The sequence below is a fragment of the Amblyomma maculatum genome, chromosome 8 (assembly GCF_055883805.1).
Source record: "Amblyomma maculatum isolate TAMU_Amacu chromosome 8, ASM5588380v1, whole genome shotgun sequence".
NCBI classification, from domain to species: Eukaryota; Metazoa; Arthropoda; class Arachnida; order Ixodida; family Ixodidae; genus Amblyomma; species Amblyomma maculatum.
In genome coordinates, this window is record NC_139351.1 from 105,314,141 (window position 1) to 105,340,586 (window position 26,446).

The following is a 26,446-nucleotide window of genomic DNA, read 5'->3' on the forward strand; positions in this document are numbered from 1 at the left end:
TATTATTGCGATGGCAATACTGCGCCAGGTTTCGAGCCGTTGTGTAGTCCCAGCGGAGGCTACACTTGACCTTGAACAGCCGAGGAGGCAGAGGAGGAGATGAAGAAGAACAAGGCTGCTAACTTACGCTTTCGCATCATACCCTTAAAGGACGAGCTTAAGTGTCCCCAATAATGTAGCACCTTACATTGATAGGTCATGATAGGGGAATAATGTAGCAGGCAAAAGAGGCTTCCACTGTTGTTATCGCAAGTCAACTAGGGTTAACCAGAGTTAAACCACAACTAATTTTTTTCCTCTCTCCCTCTCTCAAGCAAGATAACGTTGACAGCCGGCACACAGTTCTTTCAGGAATTCTAAAATTAGTGATCGTGGAATTGCTGTTATCTAAGCACCTTAACCATCACATCATATGGTATTCCTGATGTTTTATGTCCGTCCTTATCATAAAATCACCCACCTGATAAGAAATAAAATTTAAAGAAAATTTCCAGCAAAGAAAGAAACGAATGAGAAGTATCTGTTATGAAATATTTTTAATTAGTAACACAATAAATTATGGTATTTTCTTTTAAACAAATGCACTTTCTTCAAGAAACCAGTGGTCCAACAAAAGAAACACGTTCATGCATGAGTTTGTGTTCACAGCTGTGACAAAACACGCACGTAACCTTAACATTCACAAATGTCCACGCATGTGGGGAAAGGCTTATTGATAAGCACATTTGTTACAACCATCTGAATGCAGAACCATCACAGTGTTGTTTTTTAATGCTGCGATTGAGACGACTAGGGCGTTTTTCAAACAACACCAAACGATGGGCAACACCGAGACAGAATTCACAAAAGGAAAGCTCTGGAACAGCTGTTTCAGTAATAACTTCGCTACTCTGCAAATACAAACTTCCACTTCAAGGACGGTGGTGACTGATGAAAGATTGCGCACACAACAATGCAGAGAAAAAAAAATAAAAAAAACATTGAACTGGTGGCTTTCTTTTGTTAGCCTGGCACATTGTGAGCAAGACATGAAAGTAGAAGGTCTTTGTTTTGCCTGAGTGTCTTGCTTGGTGAAATTCGTTGAAAAAAAAATAATAAACAAGAAAAACCTAGGAACTGTCATTGGCAGAAGTGTCACATCACAAAGTCACAAAGTCACAGTGGCATGAGGGCACATTTCCTCGCACATTGAAGAAGAAGGGCAGCATTTGCAGCTGTTGAGCATCCATCCACAAAGCAAAAGCGTCGCTTTGTCTCCACGGAACACCTTCGGTGAAGCACTTGCCATGTATTGCCACCTGGCACAAGTGCCAGCCAGTCCCGGCGCTGACAAGAGGCCTGAGTGCGTTTCACATCTAGCACAATACAAAAAGGGCGTGGCACGTCCAGCTCACTGAGTCAACACTGCTTTTAAAAAAAAAAGGAATAAAGCGTCAGCTATGTACAGGCTATCACGCACACGCATGCACACACGTAAGCGCACGCGCCGTTGTTGGAATCGAGAAGCGTCCTGAGCTGCCATTTTGCGCTTATCAGTGGCCTGGAGTCCCCGCTTGGCTACTCCTCTTACTATTTGGCTGCTTTGGGCAAAGCCCCCCAAATGATGGCACTGCGGGCGGTCAACATTGCCAAGCTCTCCAAGTATTGCTTGAGGCACGCGTGTGCGCGTTACACGAGCCGTCAGCAGTCCGTACTGAGGTGCGCAGATGGCTGGCAGGGGTGCTTGGCTGCGGGGAGCGGCCTGCCGTCGGCCACCAGAGCCGACTGCAGCCTACACTTGACACGGTCGCCTTCGAAGACCGCCATTACGAGCGCCGGATCGGCAGAGGCGAGGTCCATGGCCGCGGGGTCTGCGCCTGGCATCATCGTCCGCTGCTGGTGGAACGCGTGCCGGATGAGCGGCCTCCGGTCGCAGCCCAGGCTCGAGCCGGACTGGTGGCTGCTAGCGTCCGAGCGGCTTCGCGAGTGGCACTCTTCGTCGGGACCCCGGCCCAGGCCGAGCATGTTGAAGCCCGGCGTCATCGGAGGCTCGTCCTGGTCGATGGTCTCGTAAATGTGGTCCAGGTACACCCCGGCGTCCGAGCCGCGGTAGTGGCCATATGGCGGCGGGTGCGGCTCGCTGCCATCGCAATCCGCCATGGAGCCGAACTCGCCGCCCCCAAGCTCGTCACAGTCGTTCTGCCGCGGAAGCACCAGGATGGCATCACGCGCCCGGGGAGTGGTGCGTGAGTTAAGGACTTGGCACATTGGCATTCTTGTAGATGGGCGATCTGCAGGTTCAAGGTGTGGTTCATTATTGCAGATGACTTGTGTGCAGCCGCACATTTCTGAGCAGATTTTTATCCTGCCGGTCCTAACATTTGCGGCAAAGGAAGCGGGAAAATCAATGAGGCCAGAGTGAAATTTCTACGATGATGGCCAATATGTAAAAGAAAGCACAATAAGGCCTGCACTTTTTTTTTTTGTGCAATAAGAGAGGCAATAAATGTAACAAAGACAGACATGGCAGAAGCTGCAAAAAAAGAAAAAGAAAAACTCAACAAATCTTTAGATATTACCGTACCTAGTGTAGTTGACCTCATTGAGGATGATTGTGTGACAACGGAGTCCAGGTTCTTCGGCGGGCACCAAAATTGATTGCCAAGCTGCAAGAACAAAAGAGAATGTGAGCATGGGTAGAAAAATAAAGATTTCATAAGAACAGTCTCAAGTCTGCTCACCCTCCAGTGTAGTCTATATCATTAACATGTCATTTCCTCCTGCTAGTGCTAAATAGGCATTGATTATAATATCTATATTAACTTACAATCCTTATACATAAGGCATATATGAGCAGAGCGAAATTGTATCTCTGCAGTTTTGGTACAACCCCCAAAAAAGCAAAAAACATGTGCGGTAACAAGAAGCCACAATGCTTACAGTTAACATTTGTCTCGCGCTGTGCCAAGAAGCTTAGCTAGTGACTTCTCAACAGACCTCCCAGGGAAAGCAATATTTTCCTACATTTTCTGCACGAGACAAAGAATAGACACTGCTTCCTCCCTGGCCCTCCCCCTTAGCCTCCCCCTTCACCTAATTTCAATTCTCGGAGATACCCATAACCTTGAACTAGCATCAAAGAACTCTTACAAGCAGTTGATGAATTTTATTCATAAGAAGCATGCAAAAAGAGAACTGTGAATGTTAGCTACAGCAAACTCAAGCCTTCAATGCCAAAAGAGTAGAGAATGGAAGAAAGTTAGTTCAGCTGCACCCAAGAAGATGCAAAGTTCTAGCATGAACGATCATACATTGTGGAAATTTAGATGAAGAGAGGACAACAAGCACAGTTTTAACAGCAGCGGTTCACCCAATGAAGGCCTAAAGATGCAGGCTGAGAAATGCTGCGTTCTACGAGTTTTTTTTTTCTCTACAGTACAGCATACTGCAAAGCTGAGAAACTTCCCCGTCGTGCAATTCAGCAGCTAATAATAATGCAGACAGATGCAAAAGGCAGAAGAATGGAATAGATTATAGTACGGGCCCTCGATTGAATGTCTCATCTGGAAAGCAACCGACATATACCTGACCACTGCAGTGTAAGCAAAAAAACAACAGATGAATATGTATGAACAACAAGAGAACCCAATAGCATGCACCTTTACAACCCTGCTTATGCAGTAGTAATTAAGGAGAACATCAAAGACTTTTGTTATATCCAAGTTTTTTTTTTGTTATACTTGTTCATTTGCTTTTCATTTTACCCTACCTCTACCATACAGGAGAGAAGACGAGATTTCTTTGTCCTCTATTGTGCCACCTGTGGCAAGGACTGGTGACAGGCGCCTGTCAGACTCATGGTGGATGGACAGTTATCACCTTCATTGGACTCCCAATTCTATCACATTAAAAGCTGCCCACAGTCATACTCTGCCATACATGAAACAACCCGGTGAAGGCTGTGACGCCACACCAAGAGTACAATGTTACTTTATTTTACTGGCATCTCTTTGTTGTACACCACAGTCTGTCCCACAGCTGCCGGATCTCTCATTTTCTGCTCTGTAATTCTGTTATGGGTGGGTCATGAGACATATTGGGTCACGTGACCCAATATGTCACATGACCCACTGTGAACATAATCTACGCCACTGCGGTAACAGAGGCCCATGCCACCAATTGCTATCACTGTAAAAGGTCATCAGTATGTAACCTAAAATAAATGCTTTCTGCACAAACAGAAACACATTTCATGAGCTTTGATTAGTCCCTTAGTAGTCAGTCGTGTGTTTCCAATGAGGGATTATATCTTAGTCTCTTGCCTTCTTTACACTCCATGCTGTACTGTGCTCATGCCAGCAGTAGCAGGCAGGCAAGAAGAAGGCCAGGGCATGCAGCAGGCCCCCTCCCCCCAGTCACTACTACCTGCTGCGGCCGGCGGCCGTGCGCTGTCAGAGGAGCGGAACGGAGAGGTGGTACGCACACTGTGGGGCAGTCCGCCGCAGGACGGGGCCGAATGGGCCGTGCCATTGGAGTGCGCGAAGGAAGGCCGCTCCGAGGCACACTTCTCACGCCGCAGGCACGACGGCAGCCAAGAGCAGTTCCGCACAATCTGCTTGTACTCCTTGCGAACCTGTCGGCAACACCAAGTGCAAATGACCCCTTAGGAACCCTTTGCCTTCTTATGAATAGCAAAATCTACCTAAGCTGATGCCTCACACTCGAGGGATGAACTAAGACTCTATATGTCATTGCATTGTTATTGGTTCACGTTACTTCTGAAGGCCCTCGCAGGGATGGCCATATACAGAGCATGGCAACGAGTGTCAGTTTATAACACAGCAAACGTAAACATTAACAAACAGTACACACAAACTAAAAAATAAAAGACAAATAAATGGGAAAAGCCCAGATGTACAAAATATGACGAGCACTATCAGATGTTATTCCATATTTCTCTCAAGCAAATGAGCCGATGAAAACTTTTTTAATATCTATTGCTGTGATGGTATCTGGCTGCGGACTATTACATTGAATGATAGCGCTGGCAATGAATGAGCGGGCATAAAGAGTTGAGTGACAGCTTATACATTGAGCATTTAAGGGATGATTGTGTTGTGGAAGGATGACATTTTGGTGCGCAAAATTCCTATCGCGCAGCGCGCTTCTGTTTGCCATCTGCACAATCCTTTCTATGATTTGGAGCCATGACGGAAGCTATGTTTGGTTGCATCTTACAACTGGTCCAGGCAGTGGTACCAGAGATAAGAAGAAAGACCACATGCATATAAATCTGTACATTGAGAAGGTTGAACTTGACAACAGAGAAGTTAACAAGTGAATAGAGTTAGGTTCCCACACTTGGGGGGAGAATTAGGTGAGAAAACAGTAGATAACAAAGTAGATAGCAAATAGATAACAAGTAGATAACAAGTAGATAACAAGTAGATAAAAAGTACATAACAAATGGCACACATCATTCCTGAAGTGCAATAATTCATGTCAATAACATAAGCGAACTAATTGAAATATGCTATGCCAGTTTACTTGAAACTTAAAAAATGTGTACTGTGGAAGGTTTAATGTGCTGTCTGAGTGCTCAAATATTGATTTTGAATGCCAGTTCTTTCTACAGATAAACGGGCATCTCTTTGTGTAGCCTGGCATAGATGGAAGTAGAACTCACCTTATCATTCCTTAGGCAATGGAAAACAAAGATGAAGAGGCCCTGTAGACTGTTGAGGAATGTGAAGAGGTACGCCATCACCACAGTCTCAGCGTTGAGGTAAAGCAGCCCGAAGCCCCATGTCAGGCCAAGTAAAACGACCAGCAGGGCAGCACTGCGGATCCAAACCCTGAAAAGGTACCGGCAACTAGATTCATATGCTGTATCAGACACCATGGCCATAGGTCACTGATGAAGCAGTACTCGACCACATTGTGGTAACATCAAACAAAAGGAACACTCCGATTTATTTTACTCTGAATACAGCGTACACTACTAACTGACACATTTCCTGTTTTCACATTAACACAAACAATGCGAGTAAGACAAAAGGCTGGAGTGCGCGCATGAAATCTGATGCCAAAATATAGGTAATAAGACAGTAATAATTAGTACAGAAACAATCAACCAAGCTGCCTAGCATGCTCTGACACAAATGAGCCAGTTCATGAGTGTAGTTTAAACAGGTTACTACAGCATTAAAGCCGACAACGCACATTATAAGTCTTATTGGTTATCTAAGTCTCATATTTTCTCAAATAAAAAATTCATGAATTTCTTTCTCGAAAATTGAGCATGCACTCATTATGTCACGAAATATATTGGGAAAATTTCTGAGAAAAGAGAATATGGGTGCGCTAATTATGTGAGGGTGTCAATTATGTAATTCCACTGCTTATATGTTTCTATGTAAGTATGTAGACACCTCTGACCTCTGGTCTTGGCAGATCTGGAGACAGCTAGGCCACATCCAAAACCCACAATGCATTATTATCACCACCATACTAAACCAAGTGCTCATGGAAACAGATAATTAAAGCATGTAATCAAAGGCGAAATGATATTCATGTATACGGCACCGTTAACATTTAGAATAACCTGAAGCTGCTGCCAAACAAGCATCCCGAGACAGCTACCATAAATTTCAGTATGCAGTCCACACTAGGTGTATAGACGATAAAGCTCAATGCTGACTGACATGTGAGACTTTTGTTTTCGTTTTTTCATTACATTGTTCACCTAATTGGTACCCAGACCGTGATCGGCACATAGCTCGCTTTTCGATGGAGGCGAAAAGCCTGGAGTCCTTGTGCTGTGTGATGTCAGTGCACGTTTAAGAACTCCAGGTAGTAGAAATCTCTGGAGGCCTCCACTATGGCATCTCTCATAGCCTGAGTAACTTTGGGATGTTAAACCTCATAAACTAAACTAAACTAAATTGAACATATCTCACATCATGCACACAGCACGTGACAGGTACACAGCATGCATCTACTACACAGCGTGCACCCAGCACACAGTCCACACCTTTAGATAGTCATTAACAACTGAAGGTTAGCTCTGAAATATATGCAGCCTGCGGGTGTGTAAGTTTTAGCATAGAGCCTGGGGGCTGTACAATAGAGCTTAAGGTACACTGAGTCAGCAAACAAAATGCAGAGAACAAAGAAGTCGAGAGAAGCCAGCCCACCTGATGTTTGCCATCTTGGACTGCTCTTTATTCTTCACAGAGCTGGCGAGGCTGGAGTGGCGGCACATCATGTAGACAGCAATGCTGAGGAACACTAGGTTGGCCTGCGCAAGAAAGCAACAGCGGAAAATCAGTACAGACATACAAAAAAATGCTCTCTTCAAGAGCACAAGTGCAATGCTTTCTGGAATAAGAGTAAAATTTCAATTAACACCCTCCTGCTAAGCTCTAGATGAATAATGTGCTACTCTCCCCATACTTGAAGTGCAATAAGTGACAAATTTTTGTCACTATACTCTTCAGAGCACCAGTTCGGCTGACCTAGCCAGAGATCAAAGCAGGGTGGTGCTTCCAATCATAGCAACTTTGCTTCAGTGCACGGCCGTCCAGATGCACTGATGCTCTCAAGAGTGGAGGCGTGCACTTGCGTGTTCACGTTAACAATGAACGACCCTGAACAAAACAACGGTGCAAAAATGAAAATGCCGTGATCATACGTCTACACACAAAAAAAAACAAAAATATCAGTGGTGGTGGAGGGAGCCAAAACTTAAGAATGCACAAAGTGAGATGTTCTCTCATGACCTCGTACCTTTTCCCTACCTTCATCCTTGTACACAGTCTCGACATTAGTAAACAAATGTGGGTGCTGATGATAATAATGACCCCCAAGTGCCCAGTATCAGTTGTGCAGTGTTTTAAAAAGCACCAGTAATGCAGATGCATACTGTACCCATGTGCACTGCATGTCATGCTGAGCTATGTGTGATAAGGTGCTGTGCAGGTAGTGTATCAACTTTCATTGAAGTTTCCAGTGGACTTTTCACAAAGCCCCCCCTCTAAACTTCTTCACAGCGGAAGTCACTTGGGGCTCAATTGGAGCGTTGCTACAACAAAAAGTATTTGTCAAAACTGTGTATAAAAAGGGCTGTGCATGCCTTTGGCACAGTAATAAGCGAGAGACCTTAGGCTTAATTTAAAAATGAAAAAGAGCAACACGCACCAGCAGAATGGCGACCACAGGTCCAACAAAGCTCAGGATGAAGTAGTTGTCAGCCCGAAGCCAGCAGTGCCGAGACGTGCCATAGCTGGTCCGGTCAATAGCTGCGGCTACGGTGACAATCACGGCTGGTGCCCCGTACGCGAGCCCGTAGTACCAGCCAAGGCGCGACTTCTCCGAGTCGAACACTTCGATGAGCATCACATACAGCTGGAAACCTTCAAGGAACATCCACAGAAAGGCAGCCAGGAAGAAGTAGTGCAACAGACCGGCCACCACGCCGCACAGGGCGCGCTGCGCCGTCTGGGATATACCCGCCACGAAAACCACTTCGGCCACAAGCAGGCAGAAGCAGAGGTGTTTGTGAATCACTGTGCGCTCACTCTCCAGGCTTCTGCAATGCAAACGAGCAAGGAGAACGCACTTAGCATGGAAAGCGTTTGGCAAGCAATGACGTGACTCTTCATATAAATATTTTTGTCGAAAGTGGTTTTTCAAGTGCTCTGACAAATTTCATGCTGGCCATGAGTGCCAATGGTTGCCATACGGCCTCTCAGTAAAACTAATAAACCTTATACATAAGCAACGCGTTCCTGTGCAGGGGAGCTCTTTGTTGCACAGTTGACATAAGTTAAAAGCATACTAAAACAAGAATGACTAAGCAAAAGCTTGTGCCTAGTGCTCTGCAATGAAGAAAGCAACAAATTTAAATAACTGAAAATTAAGGCAACGGGCGTAAACTCTGCAACCCTCTTTTCCTGCGCTTATCGAAAACCATAGTTTTGAAACCCATAAAACCAGAGTGCCAAATACCAAATCTGGCCTTTTTCAATTCAAGTTAACATTTCACTATGTATCCAAACTGAATTAACTTTCCCTAGTTCTTCTTGCCTTCTCACCTAGTGATTTTTCTTTTTAAATGTGTCCATAACCCACTTGTCGAAGAAAGATTAGTTTGGTTTGTGCAGTTTAATGTCCCAAAGCAACTCAGGCTAAGAGATGCCGTAGTGGAGGGCTCCTGAAATTTCGACCACTTGGGTTTCTTTAACGTGCACTGACATTGCACACCATATGGGCATCTTGCTTTTCGCATCCATCGAAAAGCGGCCGCTGCGGCCGGAATTCGATCTCGCATCCTTGGGCGCAGACGTCGAGCACCCTAGCCAATGCACCAACGCAGAGGGCTTTATCAAAGAAAGAAGAGGTTTAGGCAACAAAATAACTGACGTGAATCCAAAAAGTCAGTTCAACCAACTCACTACTGTTCTCCTACGATTAGTTCAATTCCTAATTGCACTCTTCAAATGGATCTATACAAAACTGTCACAGTGTGACCACATCAGAGTCACTTCTACGCATGAGAATCGCCTTTAGTCGCATCACTACAATAAGCCAGACTTTGAGCTTCGTGAAAAGTAAACAGGTATGAATGAAACACAAACACTCAAAGAAACATCTGCTGACCTGAAGAACTGGAATGTGAGGATGGTCAAGATGAGGCAGACGATGGAAACAAAGCAGCCAATGTATGTTATCACCCGCAGAGCCACTTCATTTGTGTAGGAGAGCTGCAGACAAAAAATATGGCAAGCAATAAGTCAGGAAAAAAAGCAACAAAAGACTATGGGCTAGCACAGCAGCTGAGACTTACAGGCAAGAAAAACTACTGTTCCTAGGGCTGAGATAACAGGCCAAAGAAAAGGCAGAAGGAAAGCAAGATACTAAGTTCGTAAAAGCCTGAAATTAGTTACACCTGTATTGCTTTCTTTGCTAGCTATCCACACCTTAAACACAACCTTGGCAAAACAGAATAGCTTGCACTGAAAAATGTTAACTACCCAGACAACCACTGATATCCATATGATGTGCACAAATAACCACACTGTCGAATATCACTTGTGGATATTCTTAAAATATGTTCTGAAAATGCTGACAAAATATCCTCTTGTCATATTATTTGGTCTCCCTAATAGATTCTGTGAATTTCCATTCTGCGACAAAACACATGTCCAGAGGATGTTCAATGGACATCATGTGGAATTTATGAACAACATATAGATATCAGATATCTTCAGGGCAATGTTAGGTGGATGAACAGAGAATACCACCTAGAGAATGGGTGTGGGACCCATTATCTTCAAAGAATGTCAGCAGCATACAGTATCGTTATAAGAACAACTCTAATAGCGAATCTTATTAACAGGGTGAACAACTTGCCTGCACAGCTCTGACATCCATGAGCACGGCGAAGTTTGTGAGGTGGTCACACGCGCAGACAGTGTGCGTCTGGTTACTAGCTTCAACCCAGCAACCACGCTCGGACCAATCCCTAGAACGAACAAAGATGAAGCTTTACAGTGGTGAAACAGCAGTTCAGCAATACCCTCCATACCCTGTTGCATTCAACCCTTAAAGGCCCACTGTCCACCTTCTGGTCAAAAATATTTTCTTCCCCGGTGACTGTGAGTCTTCGCCCCAGAATGCATGGCCATAAAATGTTTTTGAAAAGAGTAACTAATAACGCAGTTACAGCCACTGCAATCACCCGATTCTGTCGTGTTTCTCTCCTTCCGCTGCCACGCAAAGGTTTTTCACATGCCTGCCTGGTTGTCTAGCCCCGCAAGAAAATTCCCCTTCCTCCTCTGCGTTTGGTGTAAGGTGGGGCGTGGCACTCCGCGTGCGCGAAAAAAAAAAAACAGGCAAGGGAGCGCATGCCACTGCATTCAGTCCGGCCGTGGCGAGGGAAAAGCACGCAGCGAGCGCTAGACACCCATCCTTCACCCTCAAACAGTGAGACGGACCAATGAATGTCGTTTTCGACTACATCATCCTTGCGGCTTGTAGAGAAAAGAAGAAGCTGGTTTCCCGACGGGGAGGCTGAGAGAGTTTTGATTTGTAATTTTGCTGCTTTGTGACACGCGTATCGCTGTAGCATTTTGAACAGACTATCTCTGATACCTGATGGAAACACTGGGCTTCTTTGCTTAAAAGGTCCTTCCCTGGACAGTGGCCCTTTAAGCTAAAATGCCAAGGATTAACAAACAGGAAAGTTTGTGGACCAGCAATATGACATCGGAGATAATTCCTGCACAAGATAGCTCTGTGTGAAGAAGCACTCCTTCCATATCGCAGAGTAATACAAGATATCATCGATTAACGCTGGAACTAGAATATTATCATTACATAGTGCTGGGTTTTCTTTCTCCTTTTTTTTTTCTGTGGTTACTGTAGTACGCCCTACGCTAATGAAGCAAGCCAAATGAAAAAAAAAAAAACCAGCTCGAGTTCGATTATAGTATTCTGGTACTTACCTCTTGCTGAAGTCCCAAAAGACACATTGCGGGTCGCTGACATTTTCCTCCTGCGCAGCAGAAAGAAAGGGCAAAGAAATTCCAAATGAAGACTGGAGAGAAGTTCATGCTATGGGAAATGTAAATTTTGTTTAGCGATGGGATCCCATCAGCAAAAGAGAATTGCTTCCTACATTGCTTCTAGTTTGGGTAATGATTACTTTTTGTCACAGAAGAATACTGTGTAGAAAGTAGGTGGGACTCCCCTGTGGAGTCAAGCTGTTGTCAGACCATACAAAGAGTGAATATGCACCTATCTCAATCAGGAAAAATTTAAATACAAATTTGACCAAACAAAACTGAAAATGGTACCTGATTGTGTTTCAGTGTGACCAGCACTGGTTGGGAGAGGCCCAGAACTCGGCGCCTTCCGAGGGCGGCCGCCACCACTCGCGAGTTGACCAGGCGGACCGTGCTGTTCGGGGTGACTTCAGCAACATTGGGGTTGGAGGCTGCCAAGATGGCTTCCATTTTGCGGTACGAGAAGAAGGCGACCTTCACCACACCTGCAAGATGCCATTTGAATGTGAGAGTATGTCGTTAAATACCTAGTTAATCTGAACAACTGCTTTGATGTCAATGAATCAATAAAAATCAATAAAGTTCTCTTTAATTCGGGTCCTGCAAATTTTTGCAACCCTACAAGTTCAATTAACCATCTCAAATGTAGGGTCAGAAGTAATCGAATAAAGATTGAAGGGGAAGATCAGCCTGATAGACAAAGTTTTGGCAACTGGACCTGTCTTCGTCCAAAGATGAAAACAAGTCCACCTGTCGAAATGTTGCCTGACTGACTGAAGCTACTACTCAACCCTTGTCTAATTTGACTCTGCCTTTGACAATAACAATATCGTCAGCAGGAGCCATGCACATATGAAGAGAAATGAAAGGCAATATCATTGCCTGCCTACCGTTTCTGGCACTTTCCAGGAGCGTCTTGTAAGGAAGGTAGATAGAATCTCCCGAGTCAGACCAAGAGGTTCCACGAGTCACAGAAGGGTCAGGAAATGACATGTCTGTGACGCTCTGGATGCTCAGAACTCTGACTGCAACCACTGAAAAAAAGGATAATAATAAAGAGTAGCGTGAGTTCCCACAATATAAATACACCAATCCAACATGAACAGCAAACACTCAACTTTGTTTCTAAACAGCACTGCCTAGCGCATTCTGCATTCGCAAACACTCAACTTTGTTTTTGAACAGCACTGTCTAGCACATTCTGCATTAAGGAAATACACAAAATGCTCAACAAGAATGACCTTCATTGACAACACTTCAATTAGACCAAAGTATGGTTTATAGATTCTCCAAAAAACTGGCATTTAAGCCATAGTTAGCCGCTGCTGTTGTATCACCATCAAAATTATGCAGTTCAGGAGGGCAGGCCTGTAAGCTCACTCTCCCTTTCAAAGAAATAATAAATTATGATTCATTTCATGTTTTCCTTGAAATGATAAAAATTCCATTACCAAGTCCAATAAGGTCCGCATTGGCAATATCGGTTACACCTGCAAATAAATGCTCATCTTGAATCGTCATACCGCAGTTTGGCAGAGGAGTTTCCATGTCTTGTTGCTGCACCATGATTAGTCGGCACTACATTTAAGATCGCTAGCTATACTTGAAACTAAATTCATTATTAAAAGGAAAAACATTATAAAGCAGCTACTGGTACTGAACAGCTCTATTTCAAAAGGTGCCAGACCAGGGATATCACACACTGTCATGAAGCCCAAATATATGTATTCCAGGCCCATTTCACTTGAAGTAACCAAATAAATGTGCTATATGGCTGAGCATTAGAATCAAGCTTTGTTTCTTCAGTTCTACTAAAACGGGTCGAAGTAATTTAAGACGAATGGGCTACTCACAGATGTTGTTCTGGACACGGCTGTAGTTCATGTTGGCGCTGTGACTTTTCACCATGAGCATAGCGTTACGCTCCAGCCCCTCGAGGAGAGAAGATGCGGCCGCTCTCTGCTCCATGGGTGGCAGGTCACCCCAGGCACTTCGCTGGTGGTCTTCCAGCAGGTTGCTGCTGAAGTCTACCACCGACTGAAATTCGACACAGTTCTAGATTAGGAACCTGTAGCTGCTTACGACCCCACCTTTCTAAATGCTTGCAGGAGAGTTGAAATCTTGATCAGTTGGTACCTAGTCTTGAATACATAAACCAGACAAAAGACGGTCTAAGGATATAAAAGAGATGTGAAAATCTGAACTGGTCTAACTGGTTTAAGGAACAAACTTTCAGTTGATCCCAGTTGAATTCCAGTTGGGGATCCATTTTATCCAACTGGGAAACAACTGGGATGAACCGGAAATTTGTTCCTTAAACCAGTTGGACTAGTTAATATTTTCACCTGGGGTACGCCACATCTTTTCTCTGTCCTTCTTTTGACTGGTTTATTTATTCAACTCGAAATGATTATGGTCGGTACTCCTAAAAAATAGTACTCCAAGAAGTTCTTCCTTTAGAGAGAAGGTGACCCTGACTTTGTTTAGAAGTAAACAAAAAAATTCTACATCACATTCTCTGTTACTGCAACACAGCTTGAGTGATGGCTGATTATGACTTATTACAATGCAACACAGCTGAGCGATGCGTGATCATGACTTAATTACTGTGGCAATCAAGAAGAGACACAAACTCAAGAAGTTTCCCAATACACAAGGGCATCTCGAGATACAAACTACAAGTCACGCAGAAAAACAATGATAGGAAGACATACAAAACACTAAAGCTCAGAAGGGCTCTTGAAAGCAAGCACTCACATTCATGAGCTCCTCAACGACCTGCTGTCTCTGGTAGCTGTCCGAAGCCTGATCCAACTTGTCTTCCATTTTGGACAGGAGCTGCTGCACAATGCTGGTGGTGTGCAGGAGGTCGCCCCCGTAGAGCGACTTGACACGCGTCTTCTGCGAGAGCTCACTGCCCAGATTGACCACAGAGGCGCCACCCTGGATCTGCAGCATGGAAAAGCCTCAAGTCTCAATGCAACTTCAAAGTGAAAAATTAAAAAAAAAAAAGGGGGGGGGGGGGGGGGGGGGGTACAATAAATGTTGGGATCAATTAGCCCCAAGGTACACGGAAGATCACGCCCATTAGGTCACATGCAACTTAAAGGGTTATGTGATAATCAGATAACCGAATGACCATTGTAATAGGAATTTTGAAGATCACATGACTACTGCTTATCATGCAAGTGCAGCAGTGACCGCAACAAAGAAAGCTTGGGTGCGTTAGCCCACATAAACCTGCTACCCAATAATTGTACACATCGATTGGAATCTGAACAATAGCATCCAATTTCAAAATGCCTGGAAAAGAAAAGTTGCAGGAGACTTGTGAAGCGCGCAACAAATGTTGAGACTGTTCACTTCCTTTACGTGCACACAAATTGAATCTGTACACATCTGCAAGGCGGCCTGCCTGCCATGCCAACAAAGTGCCATGATATTTAGTAAGGAGCACAAAGTTATGAGTTGAAACAAAAGATGAAAGCAAGGAGTATTTTGCAGTGTCTTATAGATACTATTCAAGTGCTTGAGTAGAAGTTTTCTTTTAACTATACATCACACTTAGTTTTACTAATTTTCTGAGGCTTTCTTGCAAGGGTGTGTTAGGAAGTGTCATTTTAGTTTTCATTCCTTAGGTAAAGGCTGCCCTTTCAGGTGAATAAATGTTTAGATATAAGCAGTGCACTTTCTTTCAACATGCATTAAGTTCCCACACCATGCTCTGCTAGCTGAGAAGGACAACAGGGGCACAGAATAGGAAAGAACTAGCACTTGTCCCATCCATTTCTGTACACCTGTCTCTCTTTTCACACGAGTTGACACCTAAGAGCAAATTTGAATGGCAATCAATGCTTTCACAGAGAGTTCTGTAAGTACACGTCAGGAAGTCAGACTGGTCAATACATGAGACGCCGTGCAATGGACGCAGGAGTTCTCACCCTTCGCTCCAGGTCGCTGACCCAGAAAGAGTTGCACCCACTAAGGTCAGGCCGGTCAGATAACCACTTCACAGGGTTCACACCACACTGCCACCGGGCATCACCTGAAGCAAACGAAGGGAAACACATGAATAGTTTGGTATTCTTATGCCAATATCTCCAAGCTTGTTGTATATGTTAGTGATTTGCGCTTTTCCTTTCTGCAGCTAGGTACTCTCAGAACCCACAAAAATACCTGTGGCCCCGATCCAGTGTACAAACAAACAAACAAACAAACAAAAAACAGTGCACTGCCAATACAGTCATCCAGGAATGCAAAATTTAATGCTTGAGATGGCTGAAAACAATGAGAACAGACATACTAGCCCATTTAAACGATTATGCAACTCATAAATTTTAACTGTGACTAGAAGAACTAGAAATGAGATACCAAGAGTAAGCTAACAAAAGCTGACAGTTATCTAGCAAACGTTTTGCTTATTTCCATTGTCACCACTGAGGCTCTCAAAGCTAGTACAACCGATATCATCGAACCAAATTGTACAGTCATAATACACGCATATTATTGACCGAATTAGCGCATACAATTTATGATCATGCCCAATATTGAGTAAAACAATAATTCGTCTATATTTTTGTGCAGTGCATTTTGTCTTTTGTATGCATAACATTTACCACAAATATTCATAAATCGGCCGTCATGCTATTACGTCTCTATATGGTTGTTTCCTAGCTATCACAGAGGATTTTCGTTATACTTAATATTGTCTTATTATGCATTAATTATAGCAACCTATATTAATTAGCATAAACTGGAATTGACTAGAATTACACATAAATGTTCTCAAACGATGATTCATCTGGTTTTATGATCAACCTTGAAAGCAATGTTTCGGCACTGTCACAGCATTATGAATGAACCATGCCTAATAAAATATGGTACCTTGCATAAATGACCAAAAATAGCCGGATGCAGGATGTGATCATTTTGCTAACCTCTGGCGCCGCCTGGGCAAGGGTAGACAGCCACATCCCCGGCACGAGTCCAGTTCCAGAATATATCCCTTGCGACCACCGGCTGGCAGTAGTCAGACAGTAGATCCAGGGCAGTTGATGTCTCCAGTGTGATTGCCTCCACAGCGGCAGTATCTGCAGGTGTGACTGTATAGCCACATAGCAGAGAGAACTAGTGTGAGAGAAACACTAGAAAACATACAGGTCCACACTCTCAATTAAATAAAGAAAAGGGCTTAAGAATAAGTTGAGAATAATGCAGTGTGCTATGAAAAGAAAAATGACATAGGTAACATCAAGGAAAGATGCGAGCAGTGTAGGTAAAGGAATAAACGAGAGTAAATGACGTTCCGGCTGAAATTAAGGAGAGCAGATGGCCCTGGGCAAGGCATGGCCATAGTGGAAATATTTTATAAAAACAGGTCAAATCCAAAGTAGAAGAAAAGTACCATTTGTACTCTTGAAACAAAAGGAACAGTGTTTCGGGAATACGTGCATTCACAGCTAGTGCAGAAACTGCTTGCTGACCTGTGGTGGTGGCAATGCCTCCAGGATGGAGCCGGATGTCGATGTCTGTCCCCGTCGCCGAGTCGGCCGGGTTCTGATAGGTGGTGTGCAGAGGAGGGGGCTTCATGGATGCCGCGTCTTCGTCGGGCGACACGATCTCGGTGGGCAGGAGCGGAGGCGGCAGGTCTCCCCCGCTTCCTCGGGACAGGGCCGAGTCGAAGGCGGCAGGTCCCAGGGGCGGAGGTGGCGGCGCCAGCGCCGCCGACGGCCTCGCACTACTGGGCGTCGTCAGCTCGGCTACGTCGGAGAGGGTGGCGATACACAGCGAGTTCACTTCGTTTATTCAAAGACAAACATCCGAACAAAGAGCTCTCCTACAGCTTGAAAGGAGGGGAGCAAAATGCAACAAGCAGTTGACTCCTTCGCTCCCCCAAAGTACGCTATTATTGTAATTCTTGTTACACAATGAAAGATCAGGACACCAGAAAAATGACGCATTGATGGCCAGAACGGAAGCGATTGACTGTACTCTAACTTTACCGGAGCGAGTAGTGTAGTCACTGAAACTTTCCACGTGACTTCCCATTTCGAAACTTGGGATACACCACACAACGCTTAGATTTAACAACTACAGTTCAACCGCATAGGCAAACAGAGGTTGGGCAAGTTATCGTGTATACTCAAAAGTTATGCAAAGGCATTTACGGTAGCATTCAGCATACAGAAGCAAGCATTAGCTGATTATAGGACCCAGCTAATTACAAGCATCCGCAACCCCACAAGCAAACATAATTAGTAGATTTTCAAAACGCATACATCCTTTACGACTATGCTTGCACTACTGTAGCACGTCTGGGCGATTTTCTGTTTCGCCCTGCGTTACCCACTGCGTAAGATCTTGAGACTAGGAAAGTAGATTTCTTGTAAGTTCGTACACGTCTCTGCCCAGGTTCGCTCTGCCACCATTTTATACGATTGTTGTTTGTGAATTTAGCAAATTGGGCTTGGCCAGGTTAACCTCAATACAGTTTGGTTCTGTTCTCTCTCTCTCTCTCTCTCATGCTAATTTCAAATACTACAGGATCGGTACAGGAAAGGGTCGCGATCGCAGCGAACCTGCGTCGCCCACTGGTATGTCGAGTGACGTGACGCGCGGCCCACCGCTGTAGCCTTATGGCGCGAATCTACTGTAATCAGAGATAAAAATTTCGTTGTCATCATCCTGCGCCAGAAAACAACGCTTATTGTTTTGTTCAGCCACTTATCCTTGTCAAGGTAGCGGGTTTGGAGACCGCCAACGAAAATAGAGGCGACACCAAAAGCACTAGCGCACCCCTGTCAAGCTGGCTTTCCCGCACAGTTAGTATTGCAAAGGTGAAGCCCGACTTCCGCAAAAGAGGTACCACAAGAAGGGGAAGGATTAGAAATTTTCAAGTTGTACAAAAGATAAAAGATAACCGCCTACAAAGTACCAACATCTGTAGGCTTCCCCCGGGTGAGTTATGAGCCAGTAAGTTATGAAGCTGAGCCGCGAGTAAGTAGCAAGAGATAAGCGCCTCTACAAGCCTTCATGCCGCTGTTTTTGCTACTACGAGGCAGTCGCAATATAACATTAATGCTCTCACCTGGTATGCATTGGTAGTGGGCTTCCAAGTACTTTTGCGTGCCGGGACACGGGTCGCCGAACACGTCCGTTGACGCAGGCAGCGTGCAACCCTTCTTCAGGTCACAGCTGGAACAGAATATTGGCCACGAACGATTCAGTCAACAATGACCGTTAAGCAGTCGAATCTTCATAAATGACCTAGAGATCTCGTCCCGGTAATAAACGACAAAGTGTATGTGAGGTGCGCCGAGAGCTGATAAAAAAAAATAGGATTTATTAAATTTGAACCAAACCATAAGCGACGTACGTTTTTTTCTCCCCAGGCGTGGAGAAAAAACCTAAACAGTGTAGAAGTGCTGTAATTCCTGTAAAAGATTTGAAAATTGCTAAAACACGAAAATGACAACTATATCATTATTTCCCGGCAGTTAAGTCTAGAGCCACGAAATGAAATATGCGCTTCGCACTTCCCTACGCAACCAGAGCAACACCCCTTAATATCTGGCGTCGCCTCCAGGCACTGAGAAATTTCAGGGTTTTTGGGATGATTTCTTTGTTCTGAAAACTTTTGTGGTAATCTATTCACAGTCATGTTACCTTTGCCGCAGCCGCCCACAGATACAACACGACCTGTGTGTCCTAATAATCTAGTGAAGGTTCATGCCACTAACATCATGCTTTTGATCAATGCTGATCAGTTCAGTTCAGTCGTTCAGTCATGTCCGACTCTTCGTGACCCTATGGAACATGTCACGCCACACTCTCCGGTCTCTCACTATCTTCCTAGCATCACATAACCTCATCTGCAGCGCCTCGAGGATGCCATCTAACCATCGCGTTCGCTGCCTACCCCTTCTCCGGCGACCCTCAACCTTTCCCAACATCAAATCTTTCTCCAGCGACTCCTCTCTTCTCATCAGATGACCAAAGTAGCTGAGCTTTAACTTTAGAATTTGACCCTCCAATGAGCAGTCAGGGTTTATGGTCGACAATATCGACTGATTTGATCTTCTGGCAGTCCAAGGAACTCTCAAGAGTCTCCGCCAGCACCACAATTCAAACGTGTCAATTCTTCGGGCGGTCAGCCTTTTTCACAGTCCAACTCTCGCATTCATACATCACAACTGGAAAGACCATAGCACGAGTTATACGGATCTTGGTTGGCAGTGTAATGTCTCTGCTCTTTACTAGGCGGTCAAGGCTAACCATTGCTCTCTTTCCCAGAAGCAGGCGTCTCCTAATTTCATGGCTGCAGTCTTTTTCCGATGCTCCAGGACTTGAAAACCTAGCTAAGGCATTTAATATTTAAGGCGACCCTCTCTTCTCAGCGCATATTATTTGTGGAGGAATTTCATGACTGTGCTATCGCATTATGTTATTTAATTATGCGCTTCGTAATTGGTTCAACAGCCGAAGAGAATGGGGCTGTCAAATAAGCTTGTGCATTGGAGATAGCTGGACTTCATGCGTTCAGAAAGGTCGAGTAAAACGGCTCAGCATGTTGATACCTTTATTCGATCTTATAGTCACATGACTTTTCTAAACGCGTCCACACTGCGCAGATTGTCATCAGCCCCATAGAATAAATGAAAACTAGGTAAAAATGTACTGTTTTGCGGAACCAATGCGTAACGGTGTAATAAACGAAACTGCGTTTTTGAAATGTACATGTATCTTGAAATGTTCCTAGGCCACAGAGACTGCTTTTCTTCAATACTCTGTCATTTACGACACCACCGAAGCTCAAAATCTTTGTAGAAAGTGGGAAAAGTATCATGACTGATAGCGTTCTTGGCTTCTTAAGGGCCAGGATCTTGGATCTCAAGGGCCTATAGAGCGCGTTGCCGTTTTTGGCCAACCCTGCCCATTACCTGAAGTGCACGTTGCGTCCAGCCCCCTGCCTACAATGAGCATGCACCTACGTCACATTAGAGGCCATTTTGTGGTGCGTGAAGCGCGGCAAAAAGTCTGCAGATATATCTAATCCGCTTATCGTTATCTGCTTCAGTTTGCACTGCTGAAGCTGTGATCTGCATCACAAAATGGCGCCCGTGAAGTCGTTTGAATACCTTCTATACACACCGACTTAAGATGCTGCAGACGCAATGTTAATCCATTCCCGTATGATGTGGAACCTGTTGTCACGATTAACGTGAAAAATTATTCGTTCACTAGAACCACCAGCGGATAAGTCGACTACAGACACGCATCAGCTTATCAACGAGTTTATTTTTGTGCCCCGTTGTGTGGAATTTTGGTCTTTTCGTCTCCGTGCCGCTGAAGATGAACGCAGGAAAGCGTATAGCCGTCACTTAACCGTTTCCAACTCATCCTGCTCGGATTTTCCCGAGTTAGGAAACCAGCCGTTATGTTCATCTTGAGGTGGTTGACGTGGTCAGGATGCTTTCAGATAGCGGATTCGCGGATGCAGCACACGTGTGCGACTCGAAGTGACAACAGAAAGCAGAAGAAGACTGGAAACGGCAGAAAACGGAAGAACAGGTTGACGCCTGGCGTCACTTCATTTTAACTTTCCTTTGGCGAACCTGACGTCTCTGTTCGCCTGTCGCCGTCAACCGGGGGGGTTGGATTACAACGGCTCTCGAGCAGCGCCGCTTCCTCGCGTTCGGACCCACCACACCGAGTAGAAAAGGGGAAAGAAAGGCGCGGGTAGCGGGCGGTGTATAGGTCCCGCTCCTGTCTCGTTCTCGGTTCGCGCGTCCACCATGCGCGCGCTTTCTTGTTTCGCGCGCTTTCTTGTTTCGCGCGCTTTCTTGTTTTCCGCGCTTTCTTGGTTCCCGCGCTCTCATGCTTCGCGCGCTTTCTTGTTTGGTGCGCTTTCTGTCCTTGCACGACTCTCAGTGCACGCGTGTTTCTTTTTTTTGTTTGCTTTTATGTATCTGCCGAATTACAAACCTTCATCGGACAGAGCACGGCAGAGAAACGCTGATTTTGTTATCGAGACACATCTCGAGGCTTTAAATTGGCGCCGCCATCTGAAACAAGCTCTTTTTTCTTTTCTTTTTTTTTTTTTATGACGCCAGGTATCGTATTCTGGTGGTAAGAAAATTAACTAACTTAAAAAATAACTTTATGAAAACAACGTAGCAGCAATTTTTGGAGATCTACAACTTTTACATTGAAACTGTTTTCTTCAAACCAATTATTAATAAATTGGTTCATTAGTATTTCCTATTTATTATTAATTATTAATTACCTCATTTCATAAATCTTAAGTTAATTATCTAAAATGTGGGGCTTCGCGTATTCCGCCACTTTGCTTATTATGTGAAGCTTCGTAGGGAAACCATTGCGCTCTGAAGAGCGCGACCACGCGCTGGCATGTTAACCTAGCTAAAGCAGTTCAGTTCAGTCGTTCAGTCGTGTCCGACTCTTCGTGACCCTATGGACCATGTCACGCCATGCTTTCCGGTCATTCACTATCTTCCTAACATCACATAACTTCATCTGCAGTGCCTCGAGGATGCCATCTAACCATCGCGTTCGCTGCCTACCCCTTCTCCGGCGACCCTCAACCTTTCCCAACATCAAATCTTTCTCCAGCGATTCCTCTCTTCTCATCAGATGACCAAAGTAGCTGAGGTTTAAGTTTAGAATTTGACCCTCCAATGAGCAGTTAGGGTTTATGGTCGACAATATCGACTGATTTGATGTTCTGGCAGTCCAAGAAACTTTCAAGAGTCACCGCCAGCACCACAATTCAAACGCGTCAATTCTTCGGCGGTCAGCCTTCTTCACAGTCCAACTCTCGCATCCATACATCCCAACTGGAAAGACCATAGCACGAGTTATACGGATCTTGGTTGGCAATGTAAATATCTCTGCTCTTTACTAGACGGTCGAGGCTAGCCATGGCTCTCTTTCTCAGAAGCAGGCGTCTCCTAATTTCATGGATACAGTCTCCTTCCGGGGTAATCTTGGAGCCCAAGAAGAGAAAATGCTGATAGTGTGTTTAAATAAAATAATAACAAAAATATTCTAACCACTACGAAAGACAAAGCGAAAGAAAAACTAAAGAAGGAAACGTCACCGAAAGAAAGATAACGGCAACAACGAAGAAAAGATGCGCGTACCTTTGCTGCATGACCCGAAAAGAGCGCAGTGACATGCAGTCGACGCTCCAGTCGAGCGTGCCGTGCTCGTTGCAGATGGAGATGGAGAAGCGTCCGTAGTTTGCGCGGATGAGCTGAACCAGGTGGCCCTCGTCGCACGCGATGCGCAGCTGCGAGCCCTCGCACGCGTACGCCGTCCGGTACCGGGGAGGATCTGCACACACACAAGAAACGCAACGGGTGAATGCGTGATGAGCCCGGCTGTAGGAAACAACACGCGCTTTCTCTTTTTCGCGCTCATAGAATAGCGAGCTCCGTTCTTTTTTAGAAACAACAGTTTCGCATCGCTGCAGTGATGCGGAGGCTGCGACAGAGAGGTGCGGGAAACAACGCAGCCCCGACCGCGTCGACACACACACACACACACACACACACACACACACACACACACACACACACACACACACACACACACACACACACACACACACACACACACACACACACACACACACACACACACACACACACACACACACACACACACACACACACACACACACACACACACACACACACACACACACACACACACACACACACACACACACATGGGTTGTAAGCTGGTGCAAGTGAGTGTGCTTTTCGGTAATACTATCTTCTCTGGCGAGCGCGATATTGGTTTTTCAAGTGAAGAGTATTATTTGGGAGTAAATTACGGATAAATAAACTTACAAAGCAAGAACGTCACCAGACTAATCAAATAAATCCCTTTTATTGCGGTTGTTTATTTTTTTTTTTCTGCAGGCACACTGCGATTTTGGGAAACAAAGGTCTGTGCGCCTGCATTTTTGTGTACCGCACTCTGAATTTTTGAATACGATAGATAGAAGTAAACCGGACATAGCGACTCGGCTACTGCGGGCTCAATTACCCGGGCCTCGGTTACCAAAACCTCGGTTACCGAGGCCTCGCTTGCTGCGAACTCAGCTGCTCAGGACTGGGTAACCCAGGAGTCAGGACTCGGTTACTCATCGCCTCAAGCTTTTCATGCAAACTTTTACACTCCTGTTTATTCACAAGAGGTTACCGTGCTCTGCGAAAACGTTTTACGCGATTCGGAAAATCACAATCACCCCGGAACCGAACGTGTATTCAAGGAAGAAATACATTTGCGCCCCCGCATCCATCTTCAAGCAAGCTAAGATAAAAAGAGAGATAAGAATAATGAGAAAAATACTGACTAAAACAGACGCTTGGGGAAGTTCGTGGTCCATTGAGGGTAAACAGCGCAAAAAAGACGAGGACATAAGAAGTGCATAAGAAGCTGTTTACCCTCAAGAGAAAAATACTCCTCCTTCATATTTCGGAAGCAGGTCATTGGTTACGTATTAATAAGGAGGCCCTTCCTGCCCAAGCACTTGCGTTGGCGGCGCGAACCACACGGAACCTGGTACTAGCCGCTGTGTCGTCCCGGATTCATGACGCAATATCACACAGCTCTGCTACCCAAATATCCCGCCGTAAGCGCAAGAGCATACAAATCGAAAATGCACAACACACAAGGGACGCAGAGAAGAAAAACGAAAGTGCGACGAGTACAAGCCGAGGTCCCCGGAAAGAGCCACCTCGCCAAGCGCCCGAGATTGCAGACTCACCGCCACATAAATCTCGGAGGCCTCGAGCACAGCGAAGCTTACGCCGACTGCTTCTAGGCGGCGAGACCGACGCAGTACTGCAAGACTCGCGAGACACGGCGTGCTTTATCTCGAAAGTCCGCGGTGAACGTGTATTCGCGCAACGCGGGAGACATCGATGGCCAGGTAAACATACACACGCACGTGGAAGACACACTGTCTTCCGGCGAAATGAGATAATAAAATGTTCTCAGCGTTAGGCCAGTCTCAGAAAGGAAGAAAAGGGCAGAGGACTGAGGAGGCGGGGAGGAGTAGATAGGTAAGAACGCCGCCAGCCTAGGCTAAAGGACCAAAAAAAAAAAAAAAGAGCTACAACACGGAACTGGCCGCACATCACACGCACGCACACGTACATACACCCCAGAGCCTCCCGTTCTTGCGCAGTGACAGCGGGGTTCGCGGAAGAGCAGGGGGGTAGAGAGAGGCGCGCGTGGTCGCGGGTGGCGTGCGTCTCACGCCGGGGGTAGCCGCCTTCCTCCGCCACCAGCTCGCCGCCTCAGAAGAACGCAATAAATCTCGCTCCCAGGTGGCATTCAGTGGAGCGGGACCCCGCCCGAAACCACCGCCCGTCGCTGGCTGCCGGTCGAGTTTTCTTGCTTTGGCCTCGGACCGCTCCCTCCGCCACCCCGGTGCGCTGGTGCAACCTATATCGCTGTTTCATACACCGTTCCTTCACTGCCGTCGCCTCGCGCTTTGTTTTGGCAAGACGTTTTCCTTTTTCCTTTCCTGCGGCAACCGTGTACCGTGCTTTTGGCGCGGTTCAAAACTCGGACAGAGGATGAAGGCAATTTTGCTCTTTAGTCCCAGTTATTCATTTCTGTCGTGCCTGCGCTTCACTTCGCTGTTAAGTTACTTCGCAATATAGGGGGGAAGGGAAGAGGGGGATAGTTTCCGCTTGAGTAGAAACGGTCAGGGCAGAAAACAACAGCGCGCCAACCGTATCTCAAGGACAAATCTGCCGAGACGTGCGAAACGTGCCCGGACTTGCTGTGTCATATACAAGCCGGATATGAGCTTGCGGGGCCAAATTACTTCATCCGTTTTTCTGCTCCTTTCCTTCGCTAGACACGGGCAGCGTTTCGTAGACTTTATGATTATAATTTAATGACCCGGTTCACATTGTCAATGATGATTTCACCTTTATCGGGCGGCCAGTTCAGAGTGTGCACTTTGATCTCAGGTTACGCCGACATAATAATTGCTTCCCAAATGTTTTTATCAACTGCGATAAGACCGCCGATGTACCATTGCCAAAGTGGGGAGCTTGAGAAGCCTTATCAAGCTGCCTGCCGTAAGGCAGCTTTTACTCCAGGCTCCCGCCATCATGTAAACGTTGATGGTAAAATAAAGTTATTATTATTATTATTATTATTATTATTATTATTATTATTATTATTATTATTATTATTATTATTATTATTATACGCCAACCAAACCTCTCATGCTTTACGCCTAAATTGCACATGCTTTCATCTCCGTCTACACCTGAATGTCATGCTTCCTATAGTGCTTATAGTGGTTAGGAACCACTACAGGTCCTAAAAGCACACATCACTTGCCAGCTTGGATAGGAGAGCCATTAAATAGCATGCGAATGTCACGAGTATTCAATTATGGCATACGCACAATACTCCGACAACGCACCACGACAGGAAAGTCTCCAACACAATTACGCATCTTGAAAGAAAAAAAAAAGAAAAACTTCGTCTCGATAGGCTTCGCGTGAATTTTCTTTCACCTATAGCGAGAGAACAGGACGTGGTAGAAATGTGGCCAATTACATATATAAGTCATAAACTCCTACTCTCTGTGTGCTTACTATACCACTAACTGCATATTTCTTCTGTGGTTTCAGAGAAATTTGCGAATCAAGTAAAAAATTTACAACAGCAGCATCGCAGCTCGCCAATCTGGAAAGTATTACGCAAAGCGTCCGCACAGTTTTGCATGATGTAATTGTGAAAATGCGCGTTCTCAGCGCACGTAGCAAATATTAGTGAGGAAGCGATGTTAGAGGACCTGCAGATTGCTACCGCGCCTCTCCCCCCGCTGTGCGTTTATT

At 45.3% G+C, this 26,446-nt stretch overlaps 1 protein-coding gene across 3 annotated transcripts in view; it reads right to left on the bottom strand.

Annotated features, from left to right (window-relative positions):
• Positions 1-519: 519 nt before the first annotated feature.
• LOC146182108 (latrophilin Cirl-like) overlaps positions 520-26,446 on the bottom strand; it is a 450,055-nt gene continuing 424,128 nt past the window's right edge. For all 3 annotated transcript variants that reach the window (XM_084577117.1, XM_084577114.1, XM_084577116.1), the window contains 18 exons: positions 22,709-22,901; positions 18,634-18,740; positions 17,030-17,305; positions 16,484-16,648; positions 15,488-15,591; positions 14,304-14,495; positions 13,400-13,583; positions 12,437-12,580; positions 11,838-12,031; positions 11,487-11,536; positions 10,393-10,504; positions 9,640-9,743; positions 8,179-8,569; positions 7,176-7,279; positions 5,666-5,834; positions 4,463-4,612; positions 2,564-2,645; positions 520-2,270 (listed from right to left, as the gene is read on the bottom strand). In XM_084577117.1, the coding sequence (XP_084433243.1) occupies positions 1,681-2,270; positions 2,564-2,645; positions 4,463-4,612; positions 5,666-5,834; positions 7,176-7,279; positions 8,179-8,569; positions 9,640-9,743; positions 10,393-10,504; positions 11,487-11,536; positions 11,838-12,031; positions 12,437-12,580; positions 13,400-13,583; positions 14,304-14,495; positions 15,488-15,591; positions 16,484-16,648; positions 17,030-17,305; positions 18,634-18,740; positions 22,709-22,901 (3,311 nt within the window). In that variant the 3' untranslated portion in view covers positions 520-1,680. The remainder of the gene's footprint in view (positions 2,271-2,563; positions 2,646-4,462; positions 4,613-5,665; positions 5,835-7,175; positions 7,280-8,178; positions 8,570-9,639; positions 9,744-10,392; positions 10,505-11,486; positions 11,537-11,837; positions 12,032-12,436; positions 12,581-13,399; positions 13,584-14,303; positions 14,496-15,487; positions 15,592-16,483; positions 16,649-17,029; positions 17,306-18,633; positions 18,741-22,708; positions 22,902-26,446) is intronic.